General features: G+C 36.9%; 1 protein-coding gene across 2 annotated transcripts in view; it reads left to right on the top strand.

The window, feature by feature from the left end:
• TMEM38B (transmembrane protein 38B) overlaps positions 1-15,586 on the top strand; it is a 50,140-nt gene that overhangs the window by 22,007 nt on the left and 12,547 nt on the right. For both annotated transcript variants that reach the window (XM_003407819.3, XM_023545077.2), the window contains exons 4-5: positions 714-801; positions 6,817-6,934. In XM_003407819.3, coding sequence (XP_003407867.1) covers positions 714-801; positions 6,817-6,934 — 206 coding nt within the window. The remainder of the gene's footprint in view (positions 1-713; positions 802-6,816; positions 6,935-15,586) is intronic.

The raw sequence follows: 15,586 nt of genomic DNA, 5'->3' as shown, positions 1-15,586 counted from the left end.
CATTAGTCATTATTTTGAGCCTGATTGTTTTACAGTATAAGGTTTTTAATCCGTTTGATTTGGAACATCAACACCAGAGGAATTCTTAGTTAAGGTGCAGTACCACCATAAATGAAACAAGCTTACCTAAGCAATCACGTGGCACTTGTAAATAAAATACACTGCTGTGTCTTTTCTGTGTGAGTGTGTTTTAGCCATGAATAACTTGGAAATAGTAAATATGATTGATTTGGGGTTCATGTTCACTCTGTATGACTTGCCTTTAGTGTTGACTTGTTTTATATGTGGGAATTGAATAAATTTCTTTTACTTACTTACTTTTTTTTTTTTTACTTACATTAGTGAGATACAGTGTACTGCACCTAAAACTTACCATATCCGGGAAAGAAATAATAGATCAGGGGATTCCCCCCCCTCCCCGGTCTGAAACAAGCCTCTATCTAGCCAGATCTCTGTGCCTGAGGCCCCGTCCGTGTTAACCTTAGTTGTAGTACAATGGACAGTTGCTGTGGTGGTGAAAGGGAAGAATTGCAATTGTCTCAATCCATGAATATACAAGGCAACTTTTTTCTTCCTTCCAAGAAGTGTGTTTTAGGGATCCTCTTAGAATTTTAAATTAGGAGATAGAATTATGACTCCATCTCAATTATTTTTTCAGTAAAAATTGGCTAAATATTCTGGTTAAATACTGTTGTTATTATTGTTATTTTCAGGTGCCGGTGGTAGCATTATTACAAATTTTGAGCAGTTGATGAAGGGAACTTGGAAACCAGAAGCTGATGAATGGCTGAAGATGTCTTAGTAAGTTGGCATAAAGTATAGTGAAACCCAGCTTTTTATCCTTGAATCTTATCAAAGTTGTTTTAAAGAACATCTTGGGAACTCTAAATGTGCATGAAGTGTGCTGCTAAAAATACTTACTAATAATATATGGAAAGAGAACCAGCAAACTTTATTCTTTGAAAAAGTCTGTTATTTCAAATGTAGTCTTAAAACAAATACTGATTCTCTTCTTTGTGTGTCCTCCGCCTGCCCCCTTCAGAAAACAAAACAAAAGTTCTGAATTGTTGTAGGATTGTGGGGAGAGAACTACACAGGAACAGACTTTTCGGTATGGAAAGTAATCAATTGCAGACTCTTGACATTTTCATTAGTAACTGTGATGTCACCCAGATTTCAGATTTTACATAGTTCTGGTAGTAAAATATCAAGCTTATGGGAACAAATCAATACCTTATCATAAAACCCTATGAGCTAATTAAAAAATAATGACAGTTGAGCTCAATTCCCCATAAAAATAAAAAAAGATTAGAAGGAATAACCTGCTCTTTACTTATAAGATGCAAACTACCTTTTGCGTTCATTTAAGAGAATCTAATTGTTAGGTGTTCTCTAAAGATACTGACCCAGTCTTAAATAAGCCACATATATATTCCTGATGGATCTGAAAATGAAATGAAAGATACAGTTGCTGCTCTCACAATTCAAAAAGGAAAAGACTTCGGGATTAGTGGCCATCATAAGCAAGGTAAAGAAAGACATGTAAAAATTAGACTCATTAGAATGGGCCAAGGAGCCCTGAGGATCAGTGGTTAAGTGTTCAGCTGCTAACCCAAAAGTCAGTAGTTCGAACTCAACAGCTGTTCTGTGGGAGAAAGATGTGACAGTCTGCTTTCGTAAAGATTACAGCCTTGGAAACCCTATGGCGGCAGTTCTGCTCTTTCTTTTAGGGTCACTATGAGTTGGAATTGACTTGGCAGCATTGAGTTTAGAAGGGATTAAAAATGAAGGTTGAGAAACAGTAAGAATGATGAAGTATGTATTTGAGTGAACCAACAAATTCTAGGATATGTAACTTGGAAAATACCCCTTAAAGTTTAAAGGAAGTAGTTTAGAAATGGAATAGAGGAGGCTTTGATTGAAAATAAGTTATAAACAAGAAATTAGGGATATTAAGGGTGAAATTTCCCTCATTTTGAGGTATATGCCTTGAAAGAAAATCCAAGGTTTTCCATAAAACATTCCTTGGGGCTTTTATAACACGTCAAATTGTGTTTCTCCTTCATTCAAAACTTTGCAGTGACTCTCTATAAGGCCCTTCAAGATCTGCCTCTCCCCTGCATCCAGTTTGCCTTGGCTTCACCTCTTTTGCTCCTTCTTCTCTATCATTGCAGAAATCTTCTTGCTGTTCCTCGAAAAGCCAGGTGTGCTCTGGTTTAGACTAGCTTTTCTCTCTGCCTAGAATAATTCCCCCCAGATATCTTCACGGCAAATTCTTTTACGTACTTTGCTCAAAGTATTTTCTCACAGTACCTTCTCAATGAGGAATGCTCCATTTAAATTTGCAATACCTCCCCTATTTTTTTTTTCCCGATAGCGCATATCACCTTCTAACACATAACTTACTTATTCATCATGTATTACTGCCCCCTTGGCTCTAAAAAAACCCCCAAACCAAACCTGTTGCTGTCGAGTTGATCCTGACTCATAGCGACCCTATAGGACAAAGAACAGCCCCATGGGGTTTTCAAGGATCAACTGTTGGATTTGAACTGTCAACCTTTTGGTTAGCAGCCAAACTCTTAACCACTGCGCCACCAGGGCTACACCTCCCAAAAAGAAATATAGGGGAGAATATATCAGGCCCTAATAACTGAAACCTATATATGGAAAAGGGGTCTTTGCAGATGTGATTAAATTAAGAATTTTCAGATGGGGAGATTATCATGGATTATTCAGGTGGGCCCTGCCTCAGTTATCTAGTGCTACTGTAACAGAAATACCACAAGTGGATGGGTTTAACAAAGAGAAATTTATTCTCTCACAGTCTAGGAGGCTAGAAGTTTGAATTCAGGGTGCCAGCTCCAGGGAAAGCCTTTCTCTCTCTGTTGACTCTGGGGGTAGGTCCTTGTCATCAATCTTCCCCTGGTCAAGGAGCTTCTCAGTGCAGGGACGCCAGGTCCAAACGACACGCCGTGCTTGTGGTGCTTCTTTCTTGGTAGTATGAGGTCCTCATGTCTCTCTGCTCGCTTCTCTCTTTTATATCTCAAAAGAGATTGACTCAAGACACAACCCAATTTTGTAGATTGAGTCCTGCCTCATTAACATAACTGCTGCTAATCCCACCTCATTCACATCATAGAGGTAGGGTTTATAACACAGGAAAATCACATCATATGACAAAATGGTGGACAGTCACATAATACTGGGAATCATGGACTAGCCAAGTAGACACACATTTTTTGGGGGGGACACAGTTCAATCCGTAACAGGCCCTAAATGCAACTGAATGTTTGCTTATAAGGGGAGGGCAGAGGAAGAGTTGACCACACATAGAAGAAGAGAAGGTAATGTAATGGTGGAGGCAGAGATGAATTATGCATCCACAAGCCATGGAATACTGGCAGCCACCAGAAGTTGAAAAAGGCAAGGAGTAGTAGGTTCTCCCTTAGAGCTTCCGAAGAGAGTGTGACCATGCTAACATCTTGGTTTTGTTACTGACTTTGGCCTTCTGGTCTCCAGACTGTGAGAGAATAAATTTCTGTTGCTTTAAGCCACTGAGTTTGTAGTATGTCTATTCCTCACTCAACAATTATCCTGTTATCTGACATTTTGCATTTACAACGTTAGCAAAACAAATCTATTATACGACTGTTTTATGCATTAACAACATATGTCTGGCAGTAACAAACACCAAGGCATGAGGCAAGGTCAATGCTGACTGTGATGGTTAAGGTTATGTGTCACCTTGGCTGGGCCATGATTCTCAGTGGTTTGGCAGTTATGTAATGATGTAATTTGGCAGTTGTGTAATGATAAATTTGGCAGTTGTGTAATGATGTAGTCATCTTGCATTTTGTGATCTGATATGGTCATCCTCCATTTTCATATAATGCAGATTTTTGCATAACAACCTGGTCTTTGAAACCAAATCATGTTGATGAGCGAGGAGTTGGTGTAGTTTGTTAGAGCAGCCAAAGGAAACTAATACAGATTTTAGTACCGGGAAGTGGGGTGTGCCTGTAACAAATACCTAAAAATGTGGAAGTGGTTTTGGTACTGGATATTGGGTAGGAACTGGAAGAATTTTGAGGCACATGACAAAAAAGCCTAGATTGCCTTAAGCTATTGATAGAAACATGGACATTAAAGGCTTTTTTGGTGAGGGCTGAGAAGGAAGTGAGGAGCACAGTAGAGAAAGCCCATATGGTCTTAGAGAATACATATATTGTCATAAATATAATGTTGGTAGAAATGTGAATGTTAAAAGCATTTCTGGGGATAGCTCAGAAGGAAATGAGGACTATATTATTGGAAACTGTTGAGAAGGTGATCCTTGTTATATAGTGGCAGAAAACTTAGCCAAATTATGCCCTATAGTTGTATGGAAGGTAGAACTTGTAAGTGATAAATTTAGATATTTTGCTGGGGATATTTCCAAGCAAAGTATTGAAAATATGGCCCAGTTTCTTCTTGCCTTTTGTCATGAAATACGAGAGGAAAGAGATAAGTTGAGGAAGTAACTTTTAAACAAAAAGAAACCAGGACTTAATGATTTGGGAAATTTTCTCCCATCCAGATTGTAAAAGATGCTAAAATTAGGAGATTCACTGTTAGGAAAGCATGCTCTGGAGAGCGGGTCAGGTGTGTGGCTGGACAACCTTTTGCCAGTGCTGAAGAGGCAAGGTGTATGGCTCATGGATCCATTCAGCCATCTCAGCAGAAACCTGGGATAGAGATGGTGCTATCTAGGAATTATTCTATGTGGACCCTTTTGTCTAATGGTGTGGATCCCTGTGACATACACAGGAGATTTACAGTTTTGAGAATGTTATATTACCAGAAACACTGTCACTTTGGACTGAAAAGAAAAGAGACAGGATGAAATAAAAGAAGGCTGTCAAAGTCCCAAAATTCTACAGGAAGAAATAGGCTGATAAAACTGCTCATCTGCAAACTTTTGCTGCTCTTTCAGAAGAGGAAGAACGACTCCAAGATAGGAGCTGCTAGCCTAGAGGTCAGAGCCATGGGCCAAGAGGATGGAGCCTCAAGCCACAGAGGATTCTTCTCAGGCCTTGAAACCAAATGGAGTTTGCCCTGTTGGATTTCAAAATTGCTTAGGCCTAGTGACCCCCTTTTTCATTCTTTTTTCTCCCATTTAGATTGGGAATGATTATAACTGTTATCCTATTATTATCCCACCATTGCATTTTGGAAGCACATAACTTGTTTTCTAGTTTCATAGGAAATTAAGATAGCAAGTATAAGAGTTCTCTAATTAACTACATCTCTGTTCTGCTAAAAAATTGCATGCCCTGATTTAAAATGAACTTTCCCTTAAATCTAAGCCCTTTCCCAACGCCCTACCCTAATTTATTGTCTACAAAATCCTTGTTGCTTATGTTCAACTCTTCTGAAATTATGCTTTAACAGAATGTTATCCAAAATAGAATATGAGGACACATGTGATGAGCCAGGAACCAAACACAAACAGCAGCAAAATGACGTTAAGATAAATCTAATTGTATTTTTTAAAATCTCCTTTTAATTTCAATTTTGTGCACATTTTATAGTATTATCATACATGCATATGGTGTATAAAGTAAGCGACAAGCATCTATTAGGGGGTGTTTTAAAACATTTTTTTTACCAGTTAAAAAAAAAGTTTCCGTTGAGTCGATTCCTACTCATGGTGACCCTGTGTGTTTCAGAGTAAAACTGTGCGTAGGGCTTTCAGTGGCAGTGGCCCTTCAGAAATAGATCTCCAGGCCTTTATTCCAAGGCTCTTCTGGGTGGATTCGAACTGCCAGCCTTTCAGTTAGCAGCCCAGCACTTAACCATTTGCACCACCAACAGGGATGTACAATCAAAAAAGTTTAGAGATCACTGTTTTAAGACATGAACCTTGTCTAATCAACTTGTTATGTGAGATCCAAACTCCTGTTGTCCAGACTTAACCCTGTTTTGAACTCAGTCCTTAGTTTGTAGTACATAAATAACTTACTTTTCACTTCGTAAAATGGCTTATGGGTATTTTAAAATTTGTCATATTTTGCAATGTGGAATTCTAAGAGTTTATAATTTGTTTTTCTTGTTGTAAGCATAAAGAGCTGGACAATGATCTGTTACTGAGATATAATTTAAATATGTAGCAAATATATGACATGAAGGCAGTGTTTCTTATTTGGTAGACTAGTATCTTCTAGATGTTAAAATTTTAAAATTAAGATATTAGTTAAAGCTGTAAGCAATGATGTGTAGTTGCTGGCTTATAGTGGTTCATGAGAGCCAATTTTGTGCACCTCCTGTCAATTCTATGCCTGGTGACATCATGTTGACAGCCTGAAATTGGCAATCATGAGATATTTATTACCATGGAAATGGGCAAATGCTGCAAATCAGGGCTTCCCCCTCCCCTCCACGCCCCAGAGAGCTGGTTTATGACTGTAAGTTTTCTCTTAGTAGACTAAGCTATTTTTCCAAGTCATGCCATAGAACATGGGCCTTTCAGATCCTTTGTGAAAAAAGTGTTGTATGGTCAGATACATTTCGGTAATACTGTACATAGAAACTTTCTCTCCTTGTTGAAATCACACTACATATGAACTTACTAAAATCTCTCTCTGATAATATGTGCTGTGAAAAAAACCTGTTTAACTTGATAATAACTCAAATTTCCCAAAACTTTCTTAGTATGCTCTCAGAACTCATTTTTGTGTTATATCTATTAATAACCCATTAAATTAGCATTTTGCAGAGTGCTTTGAGAAATGTAGAGCTCACTTCTTACTGACTTAAAATGTGTTTTATTTGCAGCCCTTCCAAGGTGACCCTCCTGGGGTCAGTTATGTTCACATTCCAGCATACCAAGCATCTGGCAATATCAAAGCATAATCTGATGTTCTTCTATACTGTCTTTCTTGTAGCCACAAAGGTAAGACTTCAAGTAACTACAAATCAGTTCTACAAATCCTGTATAAACATTCTTCTGCATATTAGGCAAGTAACAAGAGCGTTTATTTTTATTGTTATTACATTTTAAAAAGATAAATTTTGAGTGTTTATTCAGCATATCTGTGACTGTCTGAAACATAGTTCTTCTGTGACTCCGTTTTTCTTTATGCAGAGTCTGTTAGTAAAAACTTGAAGATAGGCTAGCAGTTAATGGAGGCCAGAGAATAATGGAGGTAGCCAAGGCTGATGAGAGAGTACACAGGCACTGTTGTCTCATTTGTAAGATGAGGTACCTGGGCGAGATGTTCTCTGAGTTCCATTAGGTTTTTAAAATTTCAAGATTTTATATTAGGACCTATCTGTAGTCAATCTTTATTATTATTGCCTGGCTGAAAGCTTTATTCCCTTTTGAAGATAGGAGACAGTATGGTGTAAGAGCTTTTAGAAACAGTCTTGGATTTAAATCCTACTTTTGCTGTCTAATCCCTGAATAGATAAGTCACTCAGTGTCTCTGAATCCCAGTTTTTTCATCATCATTGTATGCTTGTTGAGAGGAATGGAAATGATGCATGCCATTCTATCACTGTGTCTTTCATATCTTAGGAACTTTATTTGTAGCTGTATCGTGAGGCTAATTGTGATTATTATTATTTTTACCATTATTAGGGATTGTTCTCTTCTCACAGTTAATTTTAAAATAAGATTATCATTTAAGCCTAGAGAAATTTTATAGCTAACTGTATATCGGACTAGATGTTTTTGGCTAAAATTTTACCCACAGGATTCTTAAAAGGAAAGCAGTATGTATTATATAAACTTTAAGAAACAACCATGTCCTTTTAGGGATCATTTATTTTAGTTTCGGTAGCCTCTGCAGTGGAGGGGATCTGTGTCTATAATTCAAGTACTCCAGATATCTGAGGAAAAATTTTCTTCACACATGACCTCCCCTCCCAGTCCTAAAATTTTGAGCTTTATGTGTTTTTTTTAACAGCTTTGTTGAGATATAATTCACATACCACTATACAATGAACTATTGAATGTGTACAATTCAATGGTTTTTAGTATATTAATAGAGTTGCACAACCATCACTGTAATCAATATTGCAACATTTTTATCGCCCCAAAAGGAAACCCTGTACCCGTTAGCAGTCACGTCCCATTTCTCCTCAAACCCCCCAGCCATATGCAACCACTAATCTACTTTCTATCTCTATGGCTTTGTTTACTTTGGCATGTCATATAAATGAAATCATACAATATGTGGCCTTTTGTGACTGTTTTCTTTTACTTAGCATAATGTTTTTAAGGTTCATCCATGTCGTAGTATGTGTCAGTACTTTATTCTGTATTATTGTCAAATAATATTCTATCGTATGGATAGACCACATTTTGTTATCCATTCATCGGTTGACGGGTGTTTGTGTTGTTTCCACTTTTTGGCTCTTATGAACGGTACTACTGTTGTGTATAAGTTTTTTGTGGACATATGTTTTCATTTGCCTTTGGTATATGATCCTAGGAACGCAATTGCTGGGTCATATGGTAACAATGTGTTTAACTTTTTGAGGAACTGACAGTTTTCCAAAGTGGCTGCACAATTTTACATTTCCACTAACAGTATGTGGGAGTTCTGATTTCTCTTCATCCTTTTTAACACTTGTATTATCTGTCTTTTTTATTATAGTCAACTTGTTGTTGTTAGGGGCCTTTGAGTTGGTTCCGACTCATGGCATTGTCACAATCGTTGTTAGGCTTGAGCGCATTGCTGCAGCCACTGTGTCATTCTGTCTCATTGAGGGTCTTTCTGTTTTTTGCTGCCCCTCTACGGAGCATGATGTCCTTCTCCAGGGCCTGGTCCCTTCTGACTTGCATTTCTCTTATGACTAGTGATGTTAACATCTATAGTATTTGTATATCTTCTTTGGAGAAACGTCTATTCAAGTCCTTTGCCTATTTTTAATTGGGTTACCTTTTTAATGTTGAGTTGTAAGAATTCTATATGTGTTGTGAATAGTATGCCATTATCAAATATATGATTTGCAAATATTCTCTCCCATTCTGTGGGTTTTTTTTTTTCTTTTACTTTCTTGAATGTGTCCTTTGAAGCATGAACGTTTTTAATTTTGATGAACCAATTTATCTATTTTTTCCTTTGGTGTTTGTGCTTTTGGTGTCATATGTGAGAAACCATTACCAAATCCAGTGTCATGAAGATTTACCTCTGTTTTTCATCTAAGAGTTATACAGTTCTATCTCATACACTTAGGTCTGTGAGCCATTTAAGTTCATTTTTGTGTGTGATATGAGGAAGGGTCCAACTTCATTCTTTGACATATGGAATGTTGAAAAGACTATTCCTCCCCTCATTGAATTGTCTTGGCATCTTGTTGAATATCAATTAACTGTAACTCTGAGGGTTTATTCTGGATTCTCACTTCTATTCCATTATCTCTTTGTCTATCTGTATGTTAGTACCACACTGTCTTGATTCTTGTAGCTTTGTAGTAAGTTTAAAATTGAGAGGTGTTAGTTTTCCAACTTTGTCCTTTTTCAGAATTTACTATTTTGGCTCTTTTGAATTTATATATAGATTTTAGGATCAGCTTGACAGTTTCTGCAAAGAAACCAGCTGGGTTTTTGATAGGGATTGCATTGAATTTATCGATCAATTTGGAGGGTAGTGGCCATTTTAATAATATATGTTGTTGTTAGGTACCATCGAGCCGATTCTGACTCATAGCGATCCTATGTACAACAGGACAAAACAGTGACCAGTCCTGAATCATCCTCACAGTCCTTGTTATGTTTGAGCCCATTGTTGCAGCCACTGTGTCAGTCCATCTCATTGAGGGTCTTCCTCTTTTTTGCTGACCCTCTACTCTACCAAGCATGATATCTTTCTCCAGGGCCTGGTCCCTCCTGATAACGTCCCCAAAGTATATGAGACTTAATCTTGCCATCCTTGCTTCTAAGGGGCACCCTGGTTGTACTTCTTCCAAGACAGATTTGTCCATTCTTTGGTGGTCCATGGTATATTTAATATTCTTCAACACCGTAATTCAAAGGCATTAGTTCTTCTTTGGTCTTCCTTATTGATCGTCCTGTTTTCACATGCATAGGAGGCAGTTGAACGCACCATGGCTTGGGTCAGGTGCACGTTAGTCTTCAAGGTGGTATCTTTGAAGATTAACAGTATTAAGCCTCCCTAAAAAATTAGATTTTTTATCCATGAATACAGGCGTCTTTCCATTTATGTAGGTTATCTTTAATTTTTTCGGCAACGTGTTGTAGTTTTCAGTGTTCAAATCTTAACATTTCTTGAGTTAAATTTATTTCTAAAAGTTTTGTTCTTTTGGATGTTCTTGTAAATGGAATTATTTTCTCAATTTTATTTTTGGGTTGTTCATTGCAAATGTGTAGAAATACATTTGATTTTTGTATATTGGCTTATGTCCTGTAACCTTGCTGAACTTATTAGCTCTACTAGATTTCGTGTGTATCTGTGGATTCTTTAGGATTTTCTATATACAAGCTCATGTCATCTGCAAATAGAGATAGCTTGACATCCTCCTTTCCAATCTGTATGCTTTTTTAAATTTCTTTCCTAATTGCCCTGCCTAGAACCTCCACTACAATGTTAAATAGAAGTGGTGAGAGTAGACATCCTTGTCTTGTTTCTGCTCTTAGGGGGAAAGCATTCAGTCTTTCACCATTAGGTATGATGTTAACTGTTGGTTTTTCATAAATCCCCTTTATGAGGTTAAAGAAGTTCCCTTCTATTCCTAGTTTGCTGAGAATTTTTTTTATCAACATTCTGTGGAATTTTGTCAAATGCTTTTTTCTGCATTGATTGAGCTGATCTTATGTTTTTTTTTTTTTTTTCTCTTTTATTCTGTTAATACAGTGGGCTACGTTGATTGACTTTTAAAAATAATACATCAACCTTTCATTTATGGGATAAACCCTACTTGGTCACGATATAGAATCCTTTTTATACATTGCTAGATTTAATTTGCTAACAATTTTCAAGAATTTTTCCCTGTATATTCATGAGGGGTATTGATTCATAATTTTCTTTGTAGTCTCTTTGTCTGGTTTTTCTATAAAGATAAATTAAGCTCTTTAAATGAATTGAGATGTGTTCAGTTCTTCTCTACTTTCTGATAATCTGAAAGTTTGTGTAGGTTTTATATTTCTTAGCTAAATGTTTGATAGATTCTGTAGTGACTATACCTGGGTCTGGAGTTTTCTTTGAGGGAAAGTTTTTTGATGACAAAATTAACTTCTTTTGTACATTTAGGGCTTTTCATATTTTGTATTTCATTTGTGTCTGAATTGGCAAGTTGTATTTTTCAAGAAATTTGCCATTTCACCTGTTTTCGGTTTTTTGACATAAAATTGTTCACTATAGTTCTCTGTTACCCTTTTAGTAACTATAGAATTTGTAGTGATGACCCTGTTTTCATTCCTGATCTTGGAAATTTATGTCTTTTATCTCTCCTTAAATCAGTGTAGCTAGAGGTTTATCAATTTTATCAACGTTTTTAAGAAAAAAAAAAAAATGACTTTAGGTTTCATTGATTTTCTATGTCATTAATTTCTGCTCTTTATTATGTCCTGCCTTCTAATTACTTTGGGTTTACTTTGTTCTTTTTGTCTTCTGGCTTCTTAGGGTATAATCTTAGGTCATTAATTTATAGTTTTTTTCCTTAATACAAGCAATAAAGCTACGAATTTCCCTTTCAGTGTTGTTTTAACTACATCCCCACAGATTTTGATATGTTTCATATGGTTCAAAAATATTCTGCAGTTCTCCTTTTCTTTGGCCCATGGTTTATTTGTTGTTAGGTGCTGTTGAGTCCGTTTGACTCATAGTGACCCTATAGGACAGACTAAAACTGCCCCTTAGGGTTTCCAAGGAGCAGCTGGTGGATTTGAACTGCTGACCTTTTGGTTAGCAGCTGAGCTCTTAACCACCAGAAGTATATTATTTAGATAGTTTTCTGTAATTGATTTCTAATTTAACTTTGTTCTGATCAGGGAACATGTACCATATTTTTTCAATTCTTTTGACTTTGTTGAGACTTATTTTAAGTCTGGCATATGATCTATTTTGATGAATAGTCTATGTGCAGTTAAAAAGATTGTATATTCTGCTGTATTCGGGTGGACTAGCTGTACCAGACATTAAAATACACAATGTTGTTGTATGCCGTCGAAGTCAGTTCTGACTCATAACAACCCTATAGGACAGTGTAGAACTGCCAGTAGGATTTCTTAGGCTGAACCCTTTATGGGAGCAGATTGCCAAGTCTTTTCTCCCTCAGAGTGGCTGGTGGGTTTGAACTGCTGACCTTTTGGTTAGCAGCCAAATGCTTACACATTATATCACCAGGGCTCCTTAAAATATGAAGTAAAGCCTCTATAATTAAAACTGTGGTACTGGAACATGAATAGACAAATAGCCCCAAAATAGATCCAAGTACTCATGGGAATTTAGTATGTGATAGGTTGCCGTCAAAAATTAACGGGGACAGGTAAAGATGGATTTTTAGTAAATGATGCTAGGATAACTAGGTAGATAATTTGGAAGAAGATAAAATTAGATCCTTACTTCACACACAAAATAAACTCCAAATGGATTTTACAGATCTAAATGTAAAAAATAAAACCACACAAGTACTGGTAGAGCACTTGGGTGAATTCCTCTTCAGCCTTGGTGTAGAGGAAAGGCTCTCTAACTGTGACACTAAAGGAAGAGATCGATCAGTTTGACTCCATAAATTTGGCAAAAAACATTGTGGACAAAGTCAAAATATAGCTGGCACACTGTGATAAATACTTGTAACATATTTCACAAAGGGCTGAATACATAACAGCCTCTTAAAAAACTAAGGAAGGAAGGACCAAAAACTCAATAGAAAATTTTTCAGAAAATTATCAACAGACATTTCAGATAGAAAAGATATGAAAATATCCTTCAAACATATTTAAAAATGTTAAACTCAGAATTTGAGAAATGCAAATTAAAATAACACTGATACACCATTTCTCACTTATCGGGCAGAAATTAAAAAGTCTTCCAGCACATTCTGTTGATGAGGCTGTGGAAGAAACAGGCATTGTTGTAATTTTTCTTTTCCAGTGTTTGTAGGATATTCTTGCGTGTTTTTATTTTCCAGTTTTTTCCCCTAGATTTTCATGCATATTTATATGAACTTTACTAGCAATTTGTCTAACTGCATAAAACATAACTCCATTAAAAAAAACTCAGTATTTTTATTGCTTATAGTAAATGTATAAATTAACTTAGGGAGGCAGATATATAGCATAGGGAGAAGAGGAAAGAGTAAGACAGGAGCAGGGTCAGAGTTAAGAGGCTCTCCAGGATCTAGTATTTAGAGAGGAAAAATCCAAATTGGGAGACTCGGAAGAACTGGCCAGTGAAGTAAGAGGAAAACCAGGGGATAGTTTTAAGAAAGATGGAGTGGTCAGTTGTGCTGAATTCTATTAAGTGGAGTATTCAGATAATGTATTATTGAATACTTGAATGAGGGACACAGTTTTTAGGCCCTTTGGAGGACAAATAGACTTTCAACCTTTGAATAAGACCCGAACTTTGTCCTCAAGATATTATAGTCTAAAAAGGAATTTGAGACATATACATTGTTCTTTCAGACTTTATAAAGATAGGGACTAGGTTTGTTTTGTTCATCACTGCATCCCTAGCACTGTGCCTGGCATATAGTAGCTCTTTACTGTGTATTTTGCTGACTGACTGATAAATGAACAATATGCTCTTTTATATGTGTCTTTAATTCATACTACCAGAAAAGAGCAATTTGTTTACCCAGCTTATTAAAAAGAACATTTACAAAAATGTAAATCCTAAGATTTTAATTTATTTGCCAATCATTCAGGTTAATAATTACCGATGTCTGAGTGAATTCCATCACCTATGGAAAACAGAGTGACCAGAAAACCTAGGTGAATATGCTATGTGCTATCAGGGTTTTTTTTTTTTTTTATCAGGGGTTTATTGCAGGGCAAGGGGACTTCTGTTGGAGACCATCTAGAAAAGCTTAATGGAGTAGACCCTTGGGTTACACAGCAAAGGACTGTTTGAATTTGAGCTGATGGAGATAGGAAGAAGTATGTTTTGGGAGGAGAGAGATTAATTTGGCAAATTTTGCTTATGTAGAAATAAAGTCTTTGCATTATCCGTATGGGGCAGGATGTTATGCTCCTTCATTCGTTGTACTCTCAGTGCTAGGCATTACAGACATCCCCACCCCGCAGATAAAAATAATAAAGAAAAAAACCTATTGCCATCAGGTGGATTCCGACTCACAGCGACCAGAGGAGAACTGCCCCATAGGGCTTCCAAGGCTGTAATCTTTGTGGAAGCAGACTGCCACATCCTTCTCCTGTGGAGCAGGTGGTGGGTTCGAACTACCAGTCTTTTGGTTAGCAGCCGAGTGCTTAACCACTGTGCCACCAGGGATCCTGTAGGCACTGTGTTGTTAATGTTGTCATTGTTAGGTGCCATCAAATTGGTTCTGACTCATACCGACCCTATATACAACAGAATGAAACACTGCCTGGTCCTGCACCGTCCTCAAAATCGTTACTATGCTTGAGTGCATTGTTGCAGCCACTGTGTCAGTCCATCTTGTTGAGGGTCATCCTCTCTTTTGATGACCTACTTTAGCAAGCATGACGTTATTCTTCAGGGACTGGTCCTTCCTGATAATGTGTCCAAAGTATATGCGACGAAGTCTTGCCATCCCTTCTTAAGGGGCATTCTGGCTGTACTTCTTCCAAAACAGATTCATTCGTTCTTCCCACAGTCCACGGTATGGTCAGTATTCTTCACCAACACCATAATTCAAAGGTGTCAGTTCTCCTTCAGTCTGCCTTATTCATTGCCCAGCTTTCACATGCATATGAGGCTATTGAAAACATCATGGCTTGGGTCAGGCGCACCTTAGTCCTAAAGAGGATAGAAAGTATTTAAAGTACCATCTTTTCCCTGAAAGAACATACATTGTGTGTCATATTTTTGTGGTCAGTTTGAAATGGTATAATTTGAGGTATATAAAATGCGATAGAGCTTTCAACAGTTTCTTTACCCAAATCAATCTATGTTTTAGCGTTTCTGCATTTTTTTTGTTTCGTTTTTTAGGAAGAGACCATGACGCCAAATGCTATTTAATTTAGGTAATATGCCCTTTCTTTTAATAGTTCACTAAATAGGACAGTTTTATGTTTTGAAAAAAAAGTACATGTTCATTCCATTTGTCACAATTATGTTTCACCTTGCTGAATCAAGACCTGATAAGAGGCTGAATTCACCGTGTCTGCCTTAAGCCTCGTAACTCTATCTCAGCAGTACTTTCTAATACTAACAATACTTCTCAGCTGAGTGATGAGTCTCCTGGGAGTTGAGATTTTATTAAAACACTAGACTTTGAAAAATACTGTAGTTCACGTTCTCAGGAAATACTTTAAACTGTCATCCTTCTCTTTTGGATTTTGTAAAGGGAAAATGTTTTCCTAAGACAGTGGAACATTTTTTTGATGTAAATTCTTTTATCTTTCATTGGCAGTTCATTAAGTCAAGCAGTG

The sequence above is a fragment of the Loxodonta africana genome, chromosome 9, assembly GCF_030014295.1.
Source record: "Loxodonta africana isolate mLoxAfr1 chromosome 9, mLoxAfr1.hap2, whole genome shotgun sequence".
NCBI lineage: Eukaryota > Metazoa > Chordata > Mammalia > Proboscidea > Elephantidae > Loxodonta > Loxodonta africana.
This window is presented reverse-complemented; position numbering and strand designations above follow the sequence as displayed.